This window comes from Globicephala melas, chromosome 11 (genome assembly GCF_963455315.2).
Source record: "Globicephala melas chromosome 11, mGloMel1.2, whole genome shotgun sequence".
NCBI classification, from domain to species: domain Eukaryota; kingdom Metazoa; phylum Chordata; class Mammalia; order Artiodactyla; family Delphinidae; genus Globicephala; species Globicephala melas.
The window spans coordinates 61,888,782-61,916,695 of NC_083324.2; the positions used below are offsets into that span (position 1 = coordinate 61,888,782).

General features: G+C 38.3%; 1 protein-coding gene across 18 annotated transcripts in view; it reads right to left on the minus strand.

Annotated features, from left to right (window-relative positions):
• The window catches only part of MLIP (muscular LMNA interacting protein), a 286,505-nt gene that overhangs the window by 28,645 nt on the left and 229,946 nt on the right, over nt 1-27,914 (minus strand). For 16 of the 18 annotated variants that reach the window (XM_060308350.1, XM_060308346.1, XM_060308336.1 and 13 more), the window contains one exon: nt 23,879-24,085. The exons of the other annotated variants lie outside the window; for them this stretch is intronic. In XM_060308350.1, coding sequence (XP_060164333.1) covers nt 23,879-24,085 — 207 coding nt within the window. The remainder of the gene's footprint in view (nt 1-23,878; nt 24,086-27,914) is intronic. 18 annotated transcript variants of the gene reach the window in all.

A 27,914-nucleotide genomic window follows, 5' to 3' on the forward strand; every position in this document is an offset into this window, starting at 1 on the left:
ATGGAATTGAAGATACAGGGAGGGGGAAGGGTAAGCTGGGACAAAGTGAGAGAGTGGTAGTGTATATATGGACATATATACACTACTGAGCCAAATGTAAAATAGATAACTAGTGGGAAGCAGTTGCATAGCACAGGGAGATCAGCTTGGAGCTTTGTGACCAGCTAGAAGGGTGGGATAGGAAGGGTGGGAGGGAGGGAGATGCAAGAGGGAAGAGATATGGGGATATATGTGTATGTATAACTGATTCACTTTGTTATAAAGCAGAAACTAACCAAATAAATAAATAAAGCTAAAAAAAAATAGAAACCCACAGAAAAAGAGTGAAGTATGTGACACAATAGCATTTATGTAAATTTAATTATAGACACACAAAATAATAATGCAACTTTTGAAAGAAAATATACTAAAAAAAAAAAACGGAAACAAAAAAACACTTCAGTATAGTTGCCTAGGGGAGGAAGGAAAGCAAAGTGAAAAATCAGAATGAAAGAGAATACATATGTGAATAAATTTGGAGGGATTAAAAGTAATGAATAGATTCTAATAAAAGAAAAAAGACAATATTAGATGAGAGTATTGTCCTACTAGCTATGTTGATGGATTATTTCTTTACTCCAGCACCAAAATTCTACAAATAATAGACAGCATGTTGAAAAATATATAAAACTGGGTACTTAAGGTGGAATGTGAAAGTTTCATTTACCAGTTGATCATGGTAACAATTCTATGCTAGAGATTCTATTTTTATTGCTATTTTATAGGTAAGGAAACTAAAGAAAGAGTTTGAATTGCTTTTCCAAATACAGACATAAAACAATTCATTTATTCAACCAAATTGTCAGTAACTGATATCTTATTATAAAGTCTGTAGACAAACTTTAAGCTGTATTTCACTATAGGTATACCCACTGATCAAATCAAAACACCTGCTAATGAGAAGACTCAGTAAAAATAACTGAAACCATATCATTTTAAAATATTTATTGATTGATTAAAATGGTTTGTTACATTAATACACCTATAAAATATTTACTTACAAAAAAGCTTTTTTTAAATAAAATTATTTTTAAAAATAGAAAAAGACATTGGTATACTTAAAAAGAAAATTTCTGGGAAAGATCAAGATGGATGGTTATCCTATGTAGGAGTATACATTTTCCTCTCTCTGTGGGAGACCTTAAAGTCTTGCCTTAACATCTAGCAATGGTGACAGCAGCCTGGGCGTCTGCACTAGGAGTGGTCATGACCTTGGGGAGACAGCAGTGAGCAGTGGCTTGAAGTGAGATCTTAGTTCCCTGCCCAGGAATTGAACCTGGGCAGCCTGGGTAAAAACCAGGAATCCTAACTGCTAGTCCACCAGGGGATAGTGGCTGGAACTAGAGCCACCCTGGCTCTTGTCCCCCTTGAAAACAAGAATTTTTCAAGGAGACAGAAGCTGTAAAAATAGGCACAAAGTTTATTATTAGAGGCACAGCGCAACATGTGGGAGAGCACACAAAGAAGCAGTTTATTTAAGACAGAAGCAAGGCAGAAATACACATCCAGAGAAGAGTGCAGGTGTCCTCCTGAATGAGGAGTGCACTAGGGAAGTGATTTAAATCACTTATATAGGGCAGTTCTTCTGGGTCTTTGTTTACCTCTGTCCAATCATCTCACTTAGTTTCCCACATCTGCCCTGGCCCAGGGCCCTCTCCGATACGTGTATGCATCTTTTAGCCAAGATGGATGCCAGTGTTGGGGGGCAGTCCTCTGGGAGATTGACAGCACCCAGAGGGATAGCATCCCCTGCTTTTTTGACCCCCAAGGAGCCTTTCTGCACATGTGCAGTCAGGGAGGTCCCCTTTACCCCAAGAACGATAGATGTGGTCATCTTATCCCTTTACTCTAGCAGAGCTCAGCTCCTGCCATTAACTTTTTCCTTGAAGTTGGAGACAAGCCCCAATTTACTCAGCTTGACAAATTCCAGCTGCTCATCCCCAGAGCCCATCTACCTCCTACCTCAGACAGGGCTGAGAAGTGTTCTGGACAGGAAGAATAGAGGTAGGAGATGAATAACTACCTCTCTCCTGCTCTGAAGGGAAAGCTAGAGTGGAAGGGATTTTCAGAGGCTACTCCAGAGACAAGCACTGAAATATTCAAATTGAAAGTGCTGGAAATATAAGAAATAACATCCTGTCTCCATAGCCTATGGTTGTGCTAAATAAAAGGTCAAAAATGTAGGTGGGATAAGAAAAGAGGAAAAGGTGCACAAAGCTGAGTACTTCTGTGAGTACCCACTGTGAGTACTTCTGAGTACCCACTGTGAAAGTGGGCCAGAAGAGTTAGAATTTGGGTTAGACTAAAAAGACAGGGCTACCTCAGAGATTGTGAGAGTGGAAGACAGAATAAATGAGGCAGAGGCTGGAGAAAAGGTTAAACATTTGGGAGAGCGATAAACTTCCCACAGATGCACGTTATATGCACGTAGGTTTTCTCACCTGAGGGTCAAGAAAGTAGCTGAGACCCCATGACGATGTATTAATGGGGCCAGAGAAGAGGAGTCTTTCTAAATGAACTGAATTCTTAAAAACAGAGAGTGGGTGGCACTAGACCTAAACACAAAAGATGTGTTGTGGGTGGTACTTTATTAGCTTTGAAGATAAACATTTTTAAATGCATTGCAAAATGGAGGAAAAATTGGCAAAATGACTCTAGATGAGAGACAATTTTAAGATAGTAGCCTCACACACCCAGACACAAATTCCTTGGTAGCTTTATTTTTTCAGCAGTTATAGGTAGCAAATCATAATTATCAAAAATAAAGAAAATTCTCTCTATTTTTGATAGCCAAAATTTTGGTTTTCAGGATCCCGGACTTCAAATTTAGATCAGAAATATGGTATGTGTGGATATATATTTTATAAATCATGGAACCACATGTGTCATCTCAGACCCTGACATTTTAATACCAGCCTCTCAACTTTAAAAAGCCTGTCCCTGCTTCTCTTGGCCTGAGGACTCTTTCTGAGGAGGAATGCTCCCCTCCCCAACCTCAGGTTGTCCAACTCTGAGTTGTCTGCTCTCCACTGGCTCCCAGAATCCCTTGGGAAACTCAAGCTCCAGTTATCTACAGTGGCACCTTGCTTGGTGATACACCCTTTATTTTACCCTTGTCTCAGTCTCCACTACCTTAATTGCTATTCCTTGGAACCTCCCAAATTAACTACTAATATATGAATCCTTTTCTCAGGGAAATCCAAACCAAGATATGACTGATTCTCATTACTTGTGGTAGTTCTGTCCCATAAAGTAACTACAACCATGGAATTAGCAAATCCTGAACCATAGCTCTGAGAAGAAATACAGGATTGGGTTCCTGTGAGCTTCTAATTACATTTTCATCAGCCAATCAGACATCACCTTGTTTACCTTGTCTTCTGTTTAAAGACATCTGATTTAATATATATTATTGATTCATTAACACTGAACTCACAGCTAACAGCACCATTAACTCATGCCTGAAGGAAGCTTACCTGACATGCACATTTTCTCTGTAAGGCACATCCATCACAACATTCTTGCATTTGAAACACTAGACAGCACTGCAGCACTAGGCTTAGGGGCCATTTAAAATAGCAAAATCACCAACAGAAAAGCACAATAATTCCAAACACGTGGGACTAGATTGTCCATGAAAAGAACCATTACTTATAACGTAAGAAAAACAAAACAAAACATCGCCTTGTTCACCTCAGCTGGGAACATGTGCACAGGTCAATCAAGTTTTCCACTGTTCATATGTCCACACATGACCACAGAAGTGCAGTGAGTACTGACTTTTTAGTGAGTAGGCAAATTCACAAATATGGAATCTTGTGGAATTCCCTATGGCAAAGGGAGCAGGAACAGAAGAGGAGAGAATATGTAGAGTCTCTAAGCTGATGGTTCTGAGATGGCCTCAGAATTTATCTGCTCCCAGAATGTAGGTATCAATAGCAATACATGCTATAGATGCTCCCATACATGCTATAGATGTTCAGGATTAGCTGACCTAGAGCCAATAAAGTCATGTCGTGCAGGTGAAGAAAGAAAGATGCAGTGATGTATTATAGGATTGATGGTCATGTACCAGCCAGAACTGAGGACACGCCAAAGGATATCAGCATCCACATACAACAGAGGAAGGTCAGAGACCTCCTGGTACCCTGAGGTTTGGGTTTCTAATAAGGTTGTGCTAGGAGCATTTGTTTTAGGGTTAGTGGTAGAGTTTTTAGTAGTGTTATACATTTTAGAGAGTGAGAAGGTGGAGATTGTGTTTTAGTTTAATGGGTTGGGAGATTGGGTTGTTTACGATATAGGGGATTTTGGGTCTTTTAATGAGGAAGCTATGGGAATTGCTGCTTTATACAGTTATGGTACTTGATTGGTGATTGTTACAGGTTGGTCATTGTTTATTGGTGTTGTGGTTATTATGGAGATTACTCGGGGTAACTAAATAAGAGCATACCAAGGGTAATAGTGATAAGGAAAGATAAAAAGTAAAGTTTGATAAGGGCTTGTTGGTTTGAGGTTAGTATGGAAGCCTTTAGTTGAATAAAGGCTGTAATTTTTGGTAAGATGATTTCTAGTCAAGTTAGGTCTACTAGGGAGGTTGCTAGTTTTTGGCTTATTGATAGGTTTAGGTGAGCGGATAGGCGATGTATGATTGTGGGGAAATATCCTAATAGAGTGGAGAATTTAGTGGAGTTTGAGGGGTGTATATATTTTAAGTTTTGTGTTTTGAGGTTGATTTCGAATGCAAGAATAAAGCCTAAGGTCGTTATTATGAGAGCGGTTAGTTTTAGGTGTAAGGGTATGGTTATTAAGGACATGGTCATTGGAGGAATATTGTTGGATAGAATGAATCCAGCGAAGATGCTTCTGATTAATAGACGTTTGATAGGGTTAGTTAATAGGGGATTATTTTCATTAATGTTCATGAAGGGAGGGAAGTGAGGTTGTCCTAGTAGTGTAAAGAAGATGATGCGAGTGCTATAAATAGCTGTGAGGGAGGTAGCGGTTAGAGTTAATAATAGGGCTCAGGCGTTGGTATAAGACGAAGTGGCGGCTTCAATGATGGTCTTTAGAGTAGAATCCAGTGAGGAATGGTATTCCTGTTAGTGCCAGACAGCCAATGATAAGGGCAGTTGTGGTGAAGGGAAGGGCTTTGTATAGTCCGTCCATTTTTCAAATGTCTTGTTCGTTGTTTAGGTTATGGATGATAGAGCCGGAACATAAGAATAATATAGCTTTGAAGAAGGCGTGTGTGCAAATGTGTAGAAATGCTAGGTAAGGCTGGTTGAGACCAATTGTTACTATTATGAAGCCTAGTTGGCTGGAGGTGGAAAAAGCAATAATTTTTTTGATATCGTTTTGGGTGAGGGTGCAAAGGGCTGTGAATAAGGTGGTGAGGGCTCCCAGAGAAAGAGTTATTGTTTGAATGAGTTTGTTGTTTTCTATTAGAGGGTGGAAGCGGATAAGTAGGAAAATTCCTGCTATAACTATTGTGCTTGAGTGGAGTAGGGCTGAGACTGGGGTGGGACCTTCTATTGCTGAAGGGAGTCAGGGGTGAAGTCCGAATTGGGCTGATTTTCCAGCTGCGGCTAGTACGAGTCCTATGAGAGGAAGGTTTAAGGAGTTTTGGTTGAGTATGAAGATTTTGTTGTAAATCTCAAGTGTTTATGTTAGATAGAAATCATGCTATTGACATAAGGAATCCGATATCTCTGATGCGATTATATAAGCTTGAAGGGCGGCTGTGTTTGCGTCTGTCCATCCGAATCATCAGCTGATGAGTAAGAAGGATATAATGCCTACTCCTTCTCATCCAATGAAGAGTTGAAAGAGATTGTTAGCTGTGATGAAGATAAGTATAGTGATGAGGAAGAGGAGCAGGTATTTGAAGAATTGGTTGATGTGGGGGTCAGAGTGTATATATCATATTGAGAATTCTATGATTGATCATGTGATGAACAGTGCCAAGGGCATGGACATGAGTGAAAAGTAGTCTATTTTGAAGCTAAGTGTTAGTTTAAGGGTTTGGATGGTAATTCAGTGTCAATTTGAAATAAGTGCTTCTTGGTTTGTGTGAAGATGTATTATTGTTGGGATTATGCTAGTGAAGAAGGTGGAAAGGACAATATTTTTTACATAGTGTTTGTACTTGTTGCTTTTGTAGAGGTTTGTGTTGGATATTATGATTGGGGCAGTTAAGATTAGTAATGTGAGTAAAGCAGAGGAAGTGAATAGGTTTATTACTTTTATTTGGAGTTGCACCAATTTTTTGGTTCCTAAGACCAATGGATAACTGTTATCCTTTAAAAGTTTGAAAAAGCCACATTGTTAGGTGTGGAGGCATGAGTTAGCAGTTCTTGCAATACTTTTTTGGTAAATAAGAAGTTTTGGTCTTCTGTCACTAGTTTCACAAACTAGTGTTTTTCTTAAACTATATTTACAATAAAGGGGACCTAGGACAATTTTGGGGTTTAGTGATAGAAGTAGTAGGAGAATGATGTGTAGGGCTACTGAAGCGTGCTCTCGCGTGAGGGAGGGGGTGAGGTTGTTGATATGGTGAGTATGTTTGCCGTGTTCTGTTGTGATTAGCATATACAGGGAGTAGAGGGCAGTGATTACAATATTTGTTCCTATTAGGATAATAGTGAGGTTTGATCATGAGAAGGCTGATACAACCACGAGTAGTTCTCCAATCAGGTGGATGGTGGGGGTTAGAGCGAGGTTTGTGAGGCTTGCTAGTAGTCATCAGGTGGCTATTAGTGGGAGAAAGATTTGTGGGCCTCGTGCTAGGATTATGGTTTGGCAGTGGATTCGTCCATAGTTTGAGTCTGCCAGGCAGAATAGTATAGAGGATGTGAGGCCATGGGCGATTATTAGAGTGGTAGCTCCTATGTAACTTCAGGGGGTTTGGATAAGGATAGCTGCGATAACGAGTGCTATGTGGCTAACTGAGGAGTATGCGATGAGTGATTTTAGGTCTGTTTGACGTAAGCAGATAAAGCTGGTTATGATTATTCCTCACAAGGAGAGCATGAGGAAAGGGTAGGCTACATGTTCTCTCAAAGGGTTAAGCATTGATGTAATTCGTAGTATGCCGTAACCTCCAAGTTTTAGTAGTACAGCTGCAAGGACTATTGAACCTGCGATATGGGCTTCTACGTGTGCTTTGGGTAGTCAAAGGTGTAGTCCGTACAGAGGTATTTTTACTAGGAAAGCTATTATACAGGCTAGTCATATGAGAGTGTTGGATCAGGAAGTGGACAGTGGTTGGGCTCAGTGTTGTAATAATAGGAAATTTAGAGATCCTGTTGTATTTTGCAGATATGTTAATACTACTAATAAAGGGAGGCACCCGGTTAGTGTGTAGAATAGGAAGTAGAGTCCTGCATTGAGTCGTTCTGTTTGGTTACCTCAGCGAGTAATAATAATGAGAGTGGGGATTAGTGTGGCTTCAAATATGATGTAGAATAGGATTAGTTCTGTGGCGGTGAATGTTATAATTAGGAGTGTTTGTAATATAATTAGTATTGTATATAAAGCTTTTTTCAGATGAGTGGTTCTTTGAGAAGGTGGGATTGGCTTGCTATTAGTATCAAGGGAAGAAGTCATATTGTTAGGATTAGGAGTGGTGTGGAGAGGGGGTCAGAGAAGAATGTTAGGGAGTAATTAAGGCTGTTGTCCTTGAGTTGATTGAGGAGGAGTAGGCTAGTAAAGCTGATTAGTAGGCTATGAGTTGTGGAACTAATTCAGATAAAGTTGCTTTTTGATAGTCAGGTTAGGGGTATTAGTATGATAGTGGGAATGATGAATTTTAGCGTTGGAGGAGATTGAGGCTTTGTACGTAGTCAGTGCCGTATGTGTCGTAGATTATGACTAGTAGGGCTAGTCCAATGGCTGCTTCACAGGCTGTGAATACTAGGAGAATAATTGGTATCATGCTGGCCAAGGTGAAGTGTGAATTTAGGATTGTGAGGGCTGCTAGGATGAAGAGTGATACCATTATACCCTCTAGGCCGAGTAGTGCAGATATTAGGTGGGATCGGTATATTAATAGGCCTACAAGAGATATGGTGAAGGCTATTAGGATATTTATATGGATTAGAGACATTTGGTAATTGTGAGTTTGAATCACAGTCTAGTGGGTCGAAATCACTTGTTTTGTTTTAAACTAAGTACCATATTTGTCTCATTCTAAGCCCTTTTGGGTTCATTCGTAGGCTAAACTGGCTGCTAGTAGGGAGATTAAGAATAAGGTTATAGTAACTATTGTGCTTAGGTTGTTTGTTTGGGTTGCTCAGGGGAGGGGAAGTAGGAGGGCGATTTCCAAGTCAAAGAGAAGAAAGATAATTGCTACCAGAAAGAATTTTATGGAGAAAGGTAGGCGGGCAGATCCTATAGGGTCAAATCCACATTCATAGGGGCTTGTTTTTTCTGCATACATGTTTAGTTGAGGGAGTCAAAAAGCGATAAATACGAATAGTAAGGCTAGTGTTGTATTTGTTAGTAGTTTTAATAGGAGATTTATTGTTCTTTTTCGGAGTGTACCAAAACTAACTGATTGGAAGTCAGTTGTACTTATTAATACTAAAAGGACTATGAACCTCATCAATAGATAGATACGTAGAGAAATAGTCATACGACATCTATGAAATGTCAGTATTAAGCAGCGGCTTCGAAACCGAAGTGGTGATTTGATGTGAAGTGGAATTATATTTGGCGTATGAAACAAATGATGAGAAAAGTGGATCTGATGATGACGTGTAGTCCGTGGAAGCCTGTGGCCACAGAGAAAGTGGACCCGTAGATTCCGTCTGAGATTGTGAATGGGGCTTCGTAGTATTCTGATGCTTGGAGTAGGGTAAAATAAAGGCCGAGTATGATTGTGATGAAAAGGGCTTGAAGTATATGTTTGCGGCTTCCTTCTCTGAGACTGTGATGGGCTCAGGTGATAGATACACCAGAGGCTAGTAATACAGAGGTGTTAAGGAATGGGACTTCTAAAGGGTTTAAGGGGTGGATGCCTATTGGTGGCCAGCATCCACCTAGTTCGGGAGTGGGGGCAAGGCTTGAGTGGTAAAAGGCTTAAAAAAAGCCTGTGAAAAATAGGACTTCTGATAAGATGAATAAGATTATTCAGTATCGAAGTCCTTTTTGGACAGTTGGTGTGTGGTGGCCCTGGAAAGTGTTTTCTCGGATGATGTCTTGCCATCATTGGCACATTGTTAGGATGTTTGTGAGTAAGCCCAAGATTAGTAGAATTATTGAGTTGAAGTGGTATCATATGATTAGGACTGATGTTATAAGAAGTGCTGAGAGAGCTCCTGTGAGGGGCCAAGGACTGGGGTTTACTATGTGGTATGAGTGGGTTTGGTGGGTCATTATGTATTGTCATGCAGGTATAAGCTTATTGGGACAGTGAATACGTAGGCTTGAATTAAGGCGACAGCGAATCCCAGGATGGTTAACAGAGTAAGAATGGAGAATGTGATGAGAGCTGTGAATAGGCTGGTGCTTATTAGTGCAAGAGTTGTTTTTCCAATTAGATGTAATAATAAGTGGCCTGCTGTAATGTTGGTGATTAGTCATACGGCTAGTGCTACTGGTTGAATAAGTAGGCTAATAGTTTCGATAATTACTAATATGGGAATGAGGAAAGTGGGTGTGCCTTGTGGTAGAAGGTGGGCTAAGGATGTTTTTGCTTTGTTGCGGAAACCTGTAATAATGGTGCCAGCTCATAGAGAAATAGCCATTCCTATGTTTATTGAGAGTTGTGTGGTAGGTGTAAATGAGTGGGGTAATATTCCAAGAAGATTTGTGGAGGCACTAAATAGGAGAAGTGAGATAAGTATTAGAGATCAGGTTTGTCCTTTAAGGTTATGTGTATTTATCAACTGTTTTGATGTAAGTTTGGTTAGTCATTGTTGAATGGAAATTGTGAGATTGTTAATTAGTTGATTTGGTGTTGGGAATAACATAGTGGGGAATATAATAATTAGAGTGATGATAAGGTTGCCTAGTATTACTGGGACCATGAAAGGGGTAAATAGATTTTCGTTCATATAATGTTTCAAGGGGTTTGTTGTTTTTGTGTTTTGGTGAATATTAATTTGGGGTTGGGGGAGTAGAAATGTTTGGAGATTTTTAGTTGGAATAGTGTGAAGAGGGTTAGGAATATAGATAGGATAGTAAGGAGTCATGTTGATGTATCTAGTTGTGGCATGTCATTAAGGGGAGCTTTGGCTCTCAATCTTTAACTTAAAAGCTTAACGCTAGTTTAGCTTCTTAATGAGATTATAGTATGGATGCAGATCATTTTTCAAAGTTCTCTAAGGGTACTAGTTCGAGAACAATTGGTATAAAACTATGATTTGAGCCACAGATTTCTGAACATTGCCCATAGAATAAGCCTGGTTGTGTTGATATTAAGGTTGTTTGGTTTAGGCGTCCAGGGATTGCATCTGTTTTTAGGCCTAGGGAGGGAACAGCTCATGAGTGTAGCACGTCTTTGGAGGAGACTAGTATTCGGATTGTTATTTGTATAGGTAAGACTATTTGATTGTCCACTTCTAGTAGTCGTAGTTCTCCTGGTTTTAGGTCTGATGTTGGGATTATGTAAGAGTCGAAGTTTAGGTGTTCATAGTCGGTGTATTCGTAGCTTCAGTATCATTGGTGGCCTATTGTTTTTACAGTCAGAGAAGGGTTATTAATTTTGTCTATTATGTAGAGGATTCATAGGGAGGGTAAGGCAATTAGAATTAAAATGGTGGCTGGGAGGATAGTTCAAACAGTCTCTACTTCTTGGGCGTCTATTGTGCTGGTATGTGTTAGTTTGGTTGTAAGTATTATGGTGATGATATAGAGGACTAGGGAACTAATTAGGAAAATAATTATTAATGTATGATCATGGAAGTGTAGGAGTTCTTCTATAATGGATGATGTTGCATCTTGGAAGCCTAGATGAAAGGGATATGCCATGGAGATATACAGAATTTTCCCTTGTGACTTAACTTTGACAAAGTTATGTAAGGCTTTACTAATATCTCATTTATAAAGAGAGACATAGTTGTTATGGTGTTGGCTTGAAACCAATTAGAGAGGGTTCAATTCCTTCCTTTCTTGATCATTTTGGGTTGACATATGCTGGTTCTTCAAATGTATGATATGGTGGAGGACATCCATTTAGTCATTCAATGTTTGTGGAGGTGAGGTCTACTGTTAATACTTCTCGTTTGGATGTAAATGCTTCTCAGATAATGAAAATTATTAGTATAACTGCTGTTAGTGAGATGAAAGAGCCTATTGATGAAATAGTGTTTCATGTTGTGTAGGCGTCTGGGTAGTCGGAATATCATCAAGGTATGCTGGATAAGCCTAAGAAATGCTGTGGGAAGAATGTTAGGTTTACACCTAATAATATAATTATAAAGTAGATTTTTGCTCATGTTGAGTTAAGTGTGTATCCTGAGAATAGTGGGAATCAGTGGACAAACCCTCCTATGATGGCGAAGACAGCTCCAATTGAAAGTACATAGTGAAATTGGGCGACTACGTAGTAGGTATCATGGAGAACAATATATAGTGATGAATTAGCTAGAACGATGCCAGTTAGGCCACCTACTGTGAAGAGGAAAATAAAGCCTAGGGGTCATATTAGATCAGGGGATCATTTAATATTCCCTCCGTGAAGTGATGCTAATCAACTAAAGACTTTTACTCCTGTGGGGATAGCAATGATTATAGTGGCTGATGTAAAATATGCTCGCGTGTCGACGTCTATACCAACCGTGAATATATGATGAGCCCATACAATAAAGCCTAAGAACCCGATAGAAACTATGGCTCAGACTATTCCCATATACCCGAAAAGTTCTTTTTTTCCTGAGTAGTAAGTTACAGTGTGTGAAATTATTCCGAAGCCAGGTAAGATCAGACTATATACTTCGGGGTGGCCAAAGAATCAAAATAGGTGCTGATACAGGATTGGGTCTCCTCCTCCTGCAGGGTCAAAGAAGGTTGTGTTTAGGTTCCCGCCAGTTAATAGTATGGTAATTCCGTCTGCTAAGACGGGTAGTAATAGGAGTAATACTGCTGTGACTAGGACTGATCATATGAAGAGGGGTGTTTGGTATTGGGTTATAGCGGGTGGTTTTATGTTAATGATAGTTGTAATGAAATTGATAGCTCCGAAGATTGAGGATACAATGGCTAGGTGTAGAGTGAAAATGGTAAGGTCTACTGAGGCTCCTGCATGTGCTAGGTTTCCGGCTAAAGGGGGATATACAGTTCAGCCTGTGCCCACACCAGCTTCAACCATTGAGGATGCTTTTAGTAATAGGAAGGAAGGAGGAAGTAGTCAGAAGCTTATGTTGTTTATATGGGGAAAAGCTATGTCAGGTGCTCCAATTATTAAGGGAACTAGTCAGTTTCCAAACCCACCGGTTATGATAGGTATGACTATGAAAAAAATTATCATGAAGGCATGGGCTGTTACTAGTACATTATAAACTTGGTCGTCTCCGATTAGTGTGCAAGGTTGACCTAGTTCAGCGCGAATTAATAAGCTTAGGCCCATGCCTACTATTCCTGCTCAGGCGCCAAATAACAGGTATAAGGTGCCAATGTCTTTGTGGTTAGTTGAGAATAGTCAGCGATTTATGAACATAGGTAAAATGGCCGAGTAGGTATTAGACTGTAAATCTAAAGGCAGAGGTAGAGTCCTCTTTTTGCCAAGTCCTGTGGTGAATGTTCATCTTGAATTGCAAATTCAAGGAAGCAGCTTCAATCCTGCTGGGACTTCTCCCGCTTTTCTTTTCTCGGGGCAGGAGAAGTAGATTGAGGCCAATTGATTAGGGTATTTAGCTGTTAACTAAAAGTTTGTGGGAGATGTATCCCTCCAATCTAGTGAGGATTTAGCTTAATTAAAGTGTTTGATTTGCATTCAATTGATGTAAGGTATAGTCTTGCAATCTTTATTAGGCAGGGGTTAAGTAAATTATACTTGCTTAGGCCTTTAAAGGCTCTTGGTCTGATTTAACCTAAACTCCTACAGGAAGATGGAGAGTATTGGTGTGAGAGGTAGGAGTATTGTGGATATTATGATTGCTGTTGGTAGAAGGGTTATTTGTTTTGTGGAGTGAAATTGTCGTATTTTTATGTTGTTTGTAGAGGGGAATAGGGTTAATGCTGTGGAGTAGGCGAGGCGTATGTAGAAATATAAGTTGATTAGTGCTGTAATGGCTATGAATGTTGGTATAATAAGAATATCGTTTTTTGTTAATTCTTGAATAAGCATTCATTTGAGTATGAAACTTGAAAGTGGAGGGAGTCCCCCTATGGAGAGTAGGGTGAGCATGGTGAGGGTTGTGGTGTTGGGTATTATGTTTCATGTTTGGGGTAGTGATAATGTAGTGGTGGTTGAGTTTTGGATGAATAACATGAACATGGTGAAAGTTATTGTGATATAGATTAGTAAGTTTAGTAAAGTTAGGGTTTGGTTATATAGTAGGATAGTTGTTATTCATCCTATGTGGGTGATTGATGAGTAGGCCATAATCTTTCGGAGTTGTGTTTGGTTTAGTCCACCTCAGCCTCCAACTAGGATAGAAAGTAAAGATATAATTAGTATTAGATGTAGATTGATTGATGGTGAGATTTTATAGAGGATTGATAGGGGTGCAAGTTTTTGTCATGTGAGTAGGATTAGGCCTGTAGTTAGGGGAATGCCTTGTGTTACTTCGGGTAATCAGAAGTGGAAAGGGGATAGTCCTAGTTTGATAGCTAGGGCCATTGTTATTAGTATAGATGCTGTTGGGTTGAATAGTTTTGTGATGGTCCATTGGCCGGAGTGTAGTAGGTTAATAATGACTGCTGTTATGAGTAGCGTGGATGCGGTAGTTTGTGTTAGGAAATATTTAGTGGAGGCTTCTGTGGCTCGGGGATTAGAATTTTTTATTATGATGGGGATAAGGGCTATTGTATTTATTTCAAATCCAATTCAGGCAAATAGTCAATGAGAGCTGGTGGTTATGATTACTGTTCCTAGGATGAGGGCTATTAGGATAATGATAAGGATGGATGCATTTATTAGTATGGGAAGGGTATAAACCAACATTTTCAGGGTATGGGCCCGATTGCTTGTTTAGCTGACCTTACTGTAGATTATAGTGTAACATGGTAGCACAGAGAACTTTGAATTCTTAGGGGTAGGTTCGATTCCTACTATTCTAGAAATAAGAGGGTTTAAACCTCTATTATTTACTCTATCAAAGTAACTCTTTTGTCAGACATATTTCTTGTCTTTTATGTTTGAGGGGGAATGCCTGCTATTATAATGGGCAGTGAGACGTGTCATATACAGAGGACTAGTGTTAGGGGAAGGAAATTCTTTCAGAGTAGGTGTATTAATTGATCATATCGGAATCGGGGGTAAGATGCTCGAATTCATAGGAAGGATATTGTGAGCAGTAGTGTTTTGTGTTTTGACAATGAGGATTTTTATGTATAGTTCTGGTGTGTAGGGGTTGTGGAATGCTCCTAGAAATAAGATAGTTGTGAATATATTTATTATAATGATGTTGGCATATTCTGCTAGGAAGAATAGGACGAAAGGGCCTGCTGCATATTCTACATTGAAGCCGGATACAAGTTCTGATTCTCCTTCTGTTAAATCGAAGGGGGCTTGGTTAGTTTCTGCCAGGGTGGAAATGAATCATATTATGGCTAATGGTCATGAAGGAAAAAATAGTCATAGTTGTTCTTGCGTTGTGGTTAGTGTGGATAAGGTAAAGGAGCCGTTTATTAGGAGTACTGATAGGAGGATAATGGCTAGTGTTACTTCATATGAGATTGTTTGTGCTACTGCTTGGAGAGCTCCAATTAGTGCGTATTTTGAGTTGGAAGCTCAGCCGGATCACAGGATAGAGTAGACGGCTAGGCTGGATATTGCTAGCATGAATAATATTCCTAGGTTTATGTTGATGAGAGGATATGGTATGGGTAGGGGGCTTCATATTGTGAGGCCTAGGGTTAGGGTAAGTATGGGTGCGATGATAAATATAGTGGTGGAGGATGTAGCTGGTCATAGGGGTTCTTTAGTGAATAGCTTGATTGCATCAGCAAAGGGTTGGAGCAGGCCATGTGGGCCCATGATGTTTGGTCCTTTTCGGAGTTGTATATAACCTAGGATTTTGCGCTCTACTAGTGTTAGGAATGCTACAGCTAAGAGGATAGGGAGGACGAGTGTTAGGATGTTAATTATAAACATTTTGTTGGGGAGAGGATTTGAACCTCTGGGTGTAAAAGTTTAAGTTTTATGCAATTGCCAGACTCTGCCACCTCAACAAAGCCCTGGTCTTGGGCAGGTATGATTTGCGCTTATTTATTAAGCTGAGATTAGATCATTAATTGTTTGAAGGCACTTATTTGAAGTTGGTCTTATTTCTCTTGTCCTTTCGTACTGGGAGAAATGCATAATAGATAGAAACCAACCTGGATTACTCCGGTCTGAACTCAGATCACGTAGGACTTTAATCGTTGAACAAACGAAACCTTAATAGCAGCTACACCATTAGGATGTCCTGATCCAACATCGAGGTCGTAAACCCTATTGTCGATATGGACTCTAGAATAGGATTGCGCTGTTATCCCTAGGGTAACTTGTTCCGTTGATCAAAACTTTGGATCAATAAGTGATACTATGCTTTGGCTAGTAGGCCTAGGCTTTAATCACTCGGAGGGTTTTTTGTACTCCGAGGTCACCCCAACCGAAATTGTCAACCCATATAAAGCTTTGTTAGCCCTTGGTGGTTTGGGTTTGTGATTTTGGGGTTGATTAATTGAAGCTCCATAGGGTCTTCTCGTCTTATTTTGTTATCCCCGCCTCTTCACGGGGAGGTCAATTTCACTGATTAAAAGTAAGAGACGGTAAAACCCTCGTGTGGCCATTCATTCAAGTCCTTATTTAGAGAACAAGTGATTATGCTACCTTTGCATGGTCAGGATACCGCGGCTGTTTAATGATTGTCACTGGGCAGGCAGTGCCTCTAATACTGGTTATGCTAGAGGTGATGTTTTTGGTAAACAGGCGGAGTTTGTGTTTGCTGAGTTCCTTTTACTTTTTTAAATCTTCCCTTAATGCACGCCTGTGTTGGGTTAACAGTGTTTTTAATAAATAATTTAGTGTTGGGTTATATTTACTAGCTGTTAATTATCAGTATATTATCAGTTACTGATGTAAGCTTGTGAGAGGAGAAAAATTTCTTGTTACTCATGTTAACAGTATTGCTTCTATAGTTGTATAGATTAGTCCAATAGTCAGGCTAGGAGTGGGTTTACTTATTGTTGGAATTAAAACATTGTTTTATTGTCGAGCTTGAACGCTTTCTCAATTGGTGGCTGCTTTTAGGCCAACTATGGTTTATGTTTATATTACTCTCTAGTTAAGGTTGTATCCATTTCTAAAAAGCTGTACCTTTTTAGACTAACGATTAAATATACATTAAGACTTGATGTGGTTTTTAGTATTATTTAACATTGAACTGAAATTCCTTTCTTGGACAACCAGCTATCACCAGGCTCGTTAGGCTTTTCACCTCGATTATAAGTCTTCTCACTATTTTGCCACATAGATGAGTTTGTTCTGGTTACTGCTTGTAAGTAGCTCGTCTGGTTTCAGGTAATTTAGCTTAAGGTCTCTTTGCTAAGTTGTTACTAGTTAAGTCATTATGCAAAAAGTACAAGGGGTAAGCTTTGCTTTTTTTCACTTTTAGTGTTTCTTTCATATTTCCCTTACGGTACTTTCTCTATAGCGCCATTGGTGATTAAATTTCTATCTCCTATACTTTAGATGTATGATGAATGTTTTATTTGATTAGTTTATGGTAGTAGCTGTGGGAGGGGGTGTGGGCTAGGTTTAGTTCAAGATATACACGGGTTGTGGAATCTTCTAGGTGTAAACTAGGTGCTTTGTTTAAGCTACATCTTGTTTTATCCAAGCACACTTTCCAGTATGCTTACCTTGTTATGACTTGTCTCCTCTCGTAGCTTAGCATGGGTTAGTGAGCTGGGGCTCTGCTGTGGTACTTGAGGAGGGTGACGGGCGGTGTGTGCGTGCTTCATGGCCTTATTCAATTAAGCACTCTGCTCTTAAATTACTACTAAATCCTCCTTTGGTTTTTAGATTTCATAAAAACTTTCGTGTGGGTATGAGGGGTGTTCTTAGTATAGAAAATGTAGCCCATTTCTTCCCATCCCATAGGTTACACCTTGACCTAACATTTTTATGTATGGTAGTTATGCTTACTTTCGCTCGCTTTTAGGGTTTGCTGAAGATGGCGGTATATAGACTGAAGTAGCAAGGGTTGGTGAGGTTAATCGGGGTTTATCGGTTACAGAACAGGCTCCTCTAGAGGGATATGAAGCACCGCCAAGTCCTTTGAGTTTTAGGCTGTTGCCAGTAGTACTCTGGCGAATAGTCTTGTTTTGTGACTATTTAGGTTTATGACTAAGCATAGTGGGGTATCTAATCCCAGTTTGGGTCCTAGTTGTCATGTACTCAGATTGTACTAAAGTCACTTTCGTGGTTTAGCTTAGTTTCAATTATGGCTTTTTACAGCTTAATTAGGATTTGACTTTATTCTGTGTGATTCCTTAACACTCTTTACGCCGTGTCTCTATTAATTTGGGTCAACCGTATGACCGCGGTGGCTGGCTCGAAGTTTACCAACCCTAGTTAACATGACTTAGTCAAACTTTTGTTCATGGCTTAATTTTTATCACTGCTGTGTCCCGTGGGGGTGTGGCTAAGCAAGGTGTTGTGAGCTGCTAGAGTAGCGTGCTTGATACCCGCTCCTTTTGATCTTTGTGATTTGGAGGACATTCTCACCGGGATGTGGATGCTTGTAATGTGTAAGTCTGTTAAGAATTAATAGAAAGGCTGGGACCAAACCTTTATGTTGATGGGGCTGGCGAGCCCATCTAGACATTTTCAGTGTCTTGCTTTATGAAAAATTTAAGCTACATTAACCTATGGGGTGTAAAAGATGTTCGTATAATTTCATTATGGGGCTTGTGTCAGATTTAGTATTGATTTATGAATAAAATGGTTCATAGATCTAGGGAGGAACCTGTATAGGGGGGTGGTGAATATCTAAGCAGATGATTAGTTTTGTATGGGATAAGAGGGGTTTGATCCACTACGAGATACAGTTTTTTGAGCCCGGGGGGAATAGTGGAGTACTATGTCCTGTAACCATTAATTTAATTGCACATGTTGGTTGTGCTAGTCAAATAACAAATACATACAAGTCCAGCTACAATTTGCTTGACTGTGACGAGACCTTTTAAGGTCATAGCTGAGTCTGTGCAAATCCCTCCCCCAAAAATAAAAAATACCAAATGTATGAAAACTCAGTTATGTGTGAGCATGGACTGATTAGTCACTAACCCATCGAGATGTCTTATTTAAGGGGAACGAGTGGGCGATTTTAAGTTAAAATTGTCCTGAAGTAAGAACCAGATGTCTTATAAAGATCACTGTTAGCTACCCCCACGATTTATGGGCCCGGTGCGAGAAGAGGGATCCCTGCCGAGCGGGTTGCTGGTTTCACGTGGCATGTTGATTAAGCTCGTGATCTAATGGAGCAGCCATAGTGTTAGCTGACTTGAATTTGTTTCAGGACATGTCCTATGTACGATCAATAATTTTATGTAATATGTAAAATTAATAAAATTTAATACGAGCTTTAACTGCTCGTGGGGAAAATAATTGAATGCACAGTTATACATAGCATGTACATATATACATTTACAGGAAGACGCTATTATTGACACGTGGAGGTACATGTGTGTATGATTTATATAACAAAAGTATTATAAAATAAATTATTTTCATTACTGACATAGCACTGTAGCCTTGTGGTTATTCTACAATAAACCTTTTTCAGGGAATAGTTTATGTAGAATTTCAGCTTTGGGTGCTGGCAGTGAGGCGCAATGCTTCTTCCTTGAGTCTTAGGGAGGTGTGGTTTTCTCCTTTTCCGGTTTACAAAGCCGGGGTATTTTGTTATACTACAAAGACTCTTCACTTTAGGAGTTTATTCTCGATAAGACTAGTTACTGGTATTAACACTAGGATTAGGAGAAAATATAAGATGGATGCTAATTGGCCTACAATTATGTATGGGTGTTCTACGGGTTGACCTCCAATTCACGTTAGGGTTAGGAGGTCTGCGACTAGTATTCAGAATAAAAGTTGGCTGAAGGGTCGGAATATTACGCTTCGTTGTTTAGATGTGTGGAGTATTGGGATGAACATTAGGACAGGATTGAGAGTAGTAGGGCTAAAACTCCTCCTAGTTTGTTGGGAATTGATCGTAAGATTGTGTATGCGAATAGGAAGTACCATTCTGGTTTAATGTGTGCTGGGGTGCTGAGTGGGTTTGCTGGGGTGTAGTTGTCGGGGTCTCCTAGCAGGTCAGGTGCGAATAAGGTTAGTGTAAGTAGGGTTAAGATTAGTAGTAAGGCACCTAGGATGTCTTTGATTGTGTAGTAGGGGTGAAATGGGATTTTGTCTGTGTTGGATGGAATTCCTGTGGGATTGCTAGATCCTGTTTCGTGGAGGAATAGTAGGTGGATGGTTGCTAGTGCTAGGATGATAAAGGGGAGAATGAAGTGGAAGGCAAAGAAGCGTGTTAGTGTTGTTTTGTCAACGGAAAAGCCACCTCAAATTCATTTGACTAGAGTGGTACCGATGTAGGGGATTGCTGATAGGAGGTTGGTAATGATGGTTGTGCCTCAAAATGATATTTTTCCTCAGGGTAGGATATAGCCTACGAATGCAGTAGCTATAACTGTGAATAGTAGTATCACCCCAATGTTTCATGTTTCTTGGAAGGCGTGGGAGCCATAGTATAGGCCACGTCCTACGTGGACGTAAAGGTAAATGAAGAATATGGAAGCTCTGTTTGCATGTAGATATCGAATAATTCAGCCATAATTAACGTCTCGGCAAATATGCGTGACAGATGAGAAGGCAGTTGTCGTGTCTGGTATGTAGTGTATTGCTAGGAATAGGCCTGTTAGGATTTGTACAATTAGGCAGAGACCAAGTAGGGAGCCAAAGTTCCATCATGAAGAGATGTTTGATGGGGTGGGAAGGTCGATAAATGTGTAATTGAGGATTTTTATTAGTGGGTGTGTTTTTCGAATGTTGGTCATTGGTGTTCTTGTTGAATGACAACGATGATTTTTCATGTCATTGGTCATGGTTGAAGTCCATGTGAGAATAATGATGACATACATTGTTTGTATTATAAGCATTATTTTTGTAATTAGTTTTGTGGGGGTTCTTCAAAGCCTTCACCTATTTATAAGGGTTTAGGAGTGATTGTGGGTGGTGGTGTTGGGTGTGGGATTGTTTTAAACTTTGGTGGTTCATTTTTAGGTTTAATAGTATTTTTGATTTATCTGGGGGGAATGTTGGTTGTGTTTGGTTACACAACAGCTATGGCTACTGAGCAGTACCCTGAGGTTTGGGTTTCTAATAAGGTTGTGTTAGGAGCATTTCTTTTAGGATTAGTGGTAGAGTTTTTAGTAGTGTTATACGTTTTAGAGAGTGAGAAGGTGGAGATTGTGTTTGAGTTTAATGGGTTGGGTTGTTTACGATACAGGGTATTTGGGGTTCTGCCAGAACAGAATTGGTTTGAGACGACATGAATGATAAGTCTGAGGTGACAACATGGCACCCTGGGGGAACTGACAAGCAAGCATCTGAAGGTATAAAACTGGATCTCAGAGGAGAAGCAGAATTGGACATGTGGATTTGAGGATTATCAGTACAAGTAAGATCACCCCAGAAGCCTGTGAGTAGGTGAATATCTGAAGTGAGGCAGTTAGAGAGAAGAGGTAGAGGAGGACATGTCCACCAAGAAAACAAAGAAGGAGCAGTCAGGGAGTTGAAATGTACATATTATCCCAAGAGCAGAATGATGACAGAGATTCAAGAGTGAATGATCAACGGTGTCAACTGCTAAAAGGCATAAAAGAGATAGAAGACTCAGAAAATTCAGCTGAGTTTGCTGACAAGCAGTTTACCCTTGAGAGAGAAATTTCAGTAGAGTGGTTGAGGTGAAAGACAAAATGCCTTCAAGAATGAATTAAAGAGTAACTTACAGAAGAGGGATGGCTACTGATCACTTTGAGAGAAAGTCTTGAAATTTCTAGGTTTGTAGCATCAGCAAGGAAAAGGAAGGGGAAGTATTCATTTTATTTTGTGTTTTGAAGTTTCTGCATACAAAAAAGATGGGTTCAATGGAAAAAGAACAAATGAAGATGTAAGAGAGTGATGACATGCATACTAAAAGGATGGGTTCAATGGAAAAAGAACAAATGAAGATGTAAGAGAGTGATGGCAATGACAATTCAGGAAGGCTTATTAATACAAAGACCTAACTCTTATATGGTTCTTGTTATGTCCCAGGCACTATTCTAAGTGCTTTATACATATTAGTCCATCTTAATCTCATAATATTCTATTAAGACAGTACTATTATCATCCTCACTTGCCCACTGTCACCATCTGGAAGGAGTGGGTTCAAGAAATGAACTCAGATGGACTGACTAAAGACACCATGCTCTATCCATTGGGCTATGCTAGTTATAAGGGTTAAAGAAGGAAATAAGAGTAATGACTCCCTTCATGAGACGGGGAAAAGAGAGGAAATACTGGTTTAAGCACAATAACAGGGAAACACCTGAGCATCTTCATATATGATAGGACATCATATGAAGTTCATCATATGAACTAATGACAGTAAGAGAATAGAACAGGGATTAGTGTAAGTATTTAGGACAAGAGAGAAGCACACACTACAGATGAAACAGAAGAACAAAACTTGTCAAACATCTTCTGTAGCCCCAGTTGATAAGGGAGCCCTAGAGGCAGTTATGTAAGGTCAAGTTCAATGTGGACCTCTGGGGGAGGGGAGGGAAGGGAAGGTTTGAGTTTGGAGATGAGCCCAGCAGATAAAGCTGCAAAGTGAGATCTGGGAAGGATGTTAGGATATTGGAGAGAAGTTAATTTAAATGACAGTTATGTTTTACAATTTCAGACAAGAAGCTATTTTCAGTAAAAAAGAAACACAAGTCTTGATAACTTGGTATGCTATTGGCTGAATATTTACAACACAGTGTTTGTAAACATTGATATCAAATTGAGTAAAATTAATACATTTTAATAGGAGCAATTAAAATACAAAACTAAGCAACTGAATCTTCCATCAAGAAATGTTGTCTAACTACAACATCATCATCATCATCATTATTATTTCAGGTGTGAAAATATCAATAAATCTCAGACACTGAAAGATGAAATCTATTGTGAAGCTTGTGTAGACTGAAAATAGTTGTCTAGCCTCAAATGGCTTTCATATATTGTTTTTCACAGCCTGACCAAGCAAAGGCTAAATTATGAATGAAATACTGACTCTACCTTTGCTAAATGTCTCCAGAAAACACCACTAAAAATGTCAAAAGAAGAGCTATTTGAAGCAATTGATATCTATAAAATACAATTATAATCCTATCATAGATGATAATTTATATAAGAAAATGGTTGTTAGTATCAGAATTTTTAACTCTATTTAATAGCTAAATGGATGTCATAGACGTTGGCTAGTACTAAAAGAGGGAGAATTACAGATAATATAAAATCATTTTAAAATATCATACTCTCCCTGAAATACTTCTTTTTCTAGACCTAGAATGAAAAGCAACCAAGGCCATACAAATGTCATCCTGAACTTTGCCTAAAAACATTTGTTTTGCAGAAAACGGATGTTTTAAAAATGTAATTCAGGGTTGACAACTCAGTCATGATAAATGTTGTTAAATATAAAAAGATAATTTTTCCTCATATAATTATATTCACTTTTTAGATGATTCTTTGTGTTTAGACTGGGTTTATGAACATTTTTTTTAATGCTTTAAGGCCCAAGGAATATTGTTCAACTACATATGCCCTTGATTGATTTCCAAATATAGAGGTGTATTTCATTAAATATAGAGAATTTGCAAAACAAATGTTTTAAAACAAGATTTTACATTTAAAAAAAAGATTTAATTGCAGGTTGATTTTGACTAGTCAATTCTTTTAGAAAAGTTTCAAGGTCTGAGAGTCTGTGTTAAGCCAGAATGTCTTTATGGTGATGCTCAGAAGAGCAAAGGATGCTTATACATAAGCCTTATGTGCTATTGACTGCTTGCTTCTAATAGAATATTTATGATTACATTCCAAAGCCAACTATAAGTATTTTTGCTTTTTTAAAAATATATATACATATTTTTTAGGTACTGAACACCTCATTACTTGTTACATATCCCATCACTATACATTATGAGGCAGATAGTTACATTTTTAAATAAAATATTAATATTTATTGCAGATATCTGCAGAAATTCTAATTACTTATTTGCCCACTGACTGCAATTATAAATGCTTCCTCATCAAGGTATTGTCATTTTAAGAAGCTTTTTAAGAATGTTAAACTAAGACTAGAAGATAAATTAATAATAGCACCTTTTAAGGTTTTGAAACATGTCTTGGGATTTCCACCTTGGGATTAGAACATGAAACAATGAGCAATGCAAATTAGGAAATGACTTTTAAAGGAAACATAAATATTTCATAATTCCCCAAGGTTAATTATTATCTTTTTTTAAGGACATGTGTCTTCACACAAATATTTAACATTCTTAATATATTTAAATATTCTTAATATATGTTTCATCCACATATAAGTTTCGAAAGTTAAGCATGAAGAAGGTTCACAGCACAGGGCATTCTCACCTTATTATATGCGTTGTGACTAGACAGGGTGTGAGAATTCTCCTGTTCATCACTCAGGGAGAAGGAGGACAAGTGACTGAAGGGTCCTGGGGTAAGACAGTCAGCATGTGGGAGGGTCTGTGGATGCATCAGAGACTTAGCAGGAGGATGGAGTTTAGTTTGATATAAAGGATGGAGAGAAAAAGGCTTGGGAGGGACAGGCACATCCTGGGAAGAAGAAAGGCATAAAGAGGATGTTAGTGGGCAAAGGTCAAGCTCACTTGGAATTAAGTCTAAATATTATAGACTTTGCATCAGAATCTTTTACTAGTTGGAAGAAAACCTCCCATCATATTCTGGATCCTCACAAGACTCCTGCTTTTATAGTGCATTGTCTGTCTCTTCCAGTAATTCCCGTTGGTCGCCCATCTCCAGCCTCTCTTGCAGAACTGATCAAGTGCCCACAGAGTCTCCCAACAGGGCCATGTTTGTTTAAGGAAGGAGAGAGCTCATCCCAAAGTGGGGAGGATGGGACTAGAAGAATTTTCATTGAAGAGGTAGTAACAGTGGAAATTAATTTAAAGGTGCTTGTGATTTGGTCTGGAAGAAACTGGGGGCAGAAAGGGGGAGGGCATCATAGAGGGTATCAAATCATTGTATAATTCATGGTGCCATGAGTTTCCGGTTGAGCTGAGTATGGGGAAAGGCTCAGGAAGAGGTGAGTCTAGAAAGAATGAACGAAGATGTCCATTCCAGGCAGGGTGTTACTTTGGAAAGAAACTGGAGAACAAACAGACGTGGTCAAATGTAGAGGGGAAAGGTAATGAGGTCTTAACTAGAGAGGGTCTTTCCATCCCCTGGAAAGGGATGCCTGCCTGAGGAAGTCTTTGAGAAAGTAAGAGCTGCTAGATGAGGCCTTGAATTATGTGAACAGAACAAGGAAACCACAAGAGGGAAGTCCTGAATCTACAAAGAAAACTCACAAGAAAGACATATATATATATACCCATCATAAAAGAAAAGGGCTACTATTTTGCAGATCTTTTTAAAGCACCTCTTATATTCCTGAAATTTTTAATGTAAGGTAATAAATTGACAGTGATTATCCTACAGTAAAACCTCTTAGGGGATAAAACTTCTAAAATAAAACCTGTTTTATTCACCTTTGAGACCTCAGCATCAAGCATAATGCCTAATAGAGCAGATGTTTAATGCAGTAACAATTGAGTTTTCAAAAGAATATAATATTTTCAATGAGGTCAAGAATGCCATTAGTAATGAATGAATGTGTTTGGCTTTGTGTGAAATGGAAATTCAGTACAAAATAATGCACATTGCTCAAAATGACATTCAGCTAAACAGGTAAATTCAACTTTTAAGACTATACAATTAATATTTCTTTTCATGTAAGCTGAATTGATTTTGCCAAAGCCGTATTTTTAAGCCACCGATTGGTTTTCTAAAATTTATGCTGAATGTGTTTGCTGTATCAGTAGATGCCCCCACAATGGGTTCAACTTACTTTAAAAACTTACTTCAAAACATACTTTAAAAAACTCTTGGAAAATTTTAAGCAGCTTAGAAAATTAAATTCTAGGGTTTTTAAGTTTGTAAAAATGAGGGGTTTTAACCTTATGTACCTTGAAAATATGACTAAAAGTGTTTTATTTTATTAGTTTCTTGTTTGTGCTTCAAGTGTTTATTTTATATATCAAGCAATTACAAATATACATTCTCATTTCACACACACAGACTACAAACATACACTTATTAAAAAGATAGCATCCTATACACAGTGTTCTGCATCTTATTTGTTTGAGTTTTTTTTTTTTTTCCATTTGATTACAGTTTTGGAACATTTCTATATCAGTACATGAAAGCTATGGATTCCCTATAACACACATTACTGAGTTATCTCACTGATGATAATCATCATTCAGTGATTCTCTTGGAAGTCCCAGGTATATCACCTAAAATATTAAATCACCTAACACAGTCATAAATTTATCTCTTCTTTGCCAGTTTTTATACTTTTCAGGACTTTCTTTTGTCTAATCCTATTGGCTATTGCCTCTAACATTATTATTATTAAATAATAGTCACGTTAATGTGCAATTTAATGGAAGGGTTGTAGTATTTGCCCATTAAAGATGGCTTTTAGATTAAAATGTATTCTAATTGAGTTTTATTTCTCAATCAACCATTTCATTATTTTATCAACAACTAATTAATCAGTGTGGAAAAGGATTAATATGAAAATTGAGTAGTAAGCACGAAGACTAGCTGTGTAAGAAAAAGACAGCATTGTTATTGATAGTTGACAGTGCCTAGGAAGAGGAGCTGAACAGTCTCTGGTTTATAGTCTGGCTTCAGCCATTTTGTTTCCCTTGAATGTTTTTTTAAAATTTATTTATTTATCTTTATTGAAGTATAGTTGATTTACAATATTGTGTTAGTTTGGGTAGACAGCAAAATGATTCAGTTATACATACATATATTTATTTTTTTCAGATTATTTTGCCTTATAGGTTATTACAAAATACTGAGTATACTTTCCTGTGCTATATAGTAGGTCCTAGCTGTTTATCTATTTTATATACAGTAGTGTGTATATGTTAATGTCAAACTCCTAATTTATCCCTTCCCGCACCTTTTCCCTTTGGTAACCATGAGTTTGTTTTCTATGTCTGTTTCTCTTTTGTATATAAGTTCATTTGTATCATTTGTCTCAGATGGTTCAAGAATCCATTGTGAGAAAATGTCAGGAGGCAGCCTGTAGTGATCCAGGGGAATCCAAGAGTTCCTTATAGGGAGCAATCTAACCAAGGTCTAACCAATCCAGAGGGAAAAGTTTGAAGAGGGTGTGCTGCTCTGTGTTCTACGCTTCTAAACTCTCTGGGCTAACCTCCATCTCTCAGGAGTCGGTCAAACCTGAACACTTCTGTAGGGTCAGATGGTATCAGCTATTCCAGGCAGCTGGGCAGGTAGGAGAGAGCAGAATTTTATCAGCATTTGCACAGGCCAAAGAGAGCTAAGAATTTTGGACAAGCTCACTTGAGCACTGTCTGTGGCCAGGACTGTACAAAGCAGAAAGGACCGTTGGTGGTGACAGCCTCTACAGGTATGTCACTGGAGGCACATTTTCCAATCTGTGCTGCTTGTCTTCTAGGCTTTGTGTAGGTTGTTATCCTGCGATTCTTTTTACCTTTGTCCTGGGAATTTGCTTTGCTTTTCTCTTGTGTTTCTCTGTTTCCAGTAGCCCATGTTTTTTCTTTTCCATGTTTCTTCTCATTCACTGGGACTTAAAGGAGCTTCCTGGGAAAATGGAATTTGGGAAGCCAATTTTTGACACCTTGCATGTTGAAAACTTTGTTCTGTCCTTGCACAATTTTTTGTACTAAATCATTTAATTTTTTTGGATTAAATCATTTAATTTTTAAAATTAAATCCAAAATTCTAAGTTGCAAAATAATTTCCTTCAGAATTTTGAAAGTATTGTTATACTGTAATAGTGTTACTACACTGTTACTATTTTACACTTTTTTCAAAAACATATTTTTTATGTATGATTTCTACAGCTTTTCTGTTTTACAGTTATTTTTGTCAATTTTCATCAGTTCCTTTCTTTTACTTTTCTTATGAGCAGATCTTACTGTTCTTTAATTTTCCAAATTGAATATTTAATTGATTTATTTTTATTCTCTTATTCATTAAACATATTTAGAGTTATAAATTTTCTTCCAAGGGCTATTTTAACTATATTCTATAAGTTATAATAGATGAGTTTTTCATTGTCTTTTTCTCCACATAGAAATTTTATTTTGAATTTCCCCTTTAATAAAATAATTTGTTAAAGAGCAAATTTTTCAACATACAGATGGCAGGGACTTTTTGTGTTTTCTAAATTTGTTATTAATTTATAAAATTTTTGTGATCAGAGAAATTTCTCTGTATTATTTTTATCTTGGAAGTTAATAGTTTTTTTACTGAGGTAGAGCTGATTTACAATATTATATAAATTTTAGGTGTACAATATTGTGATTCACAATTTAAAGAT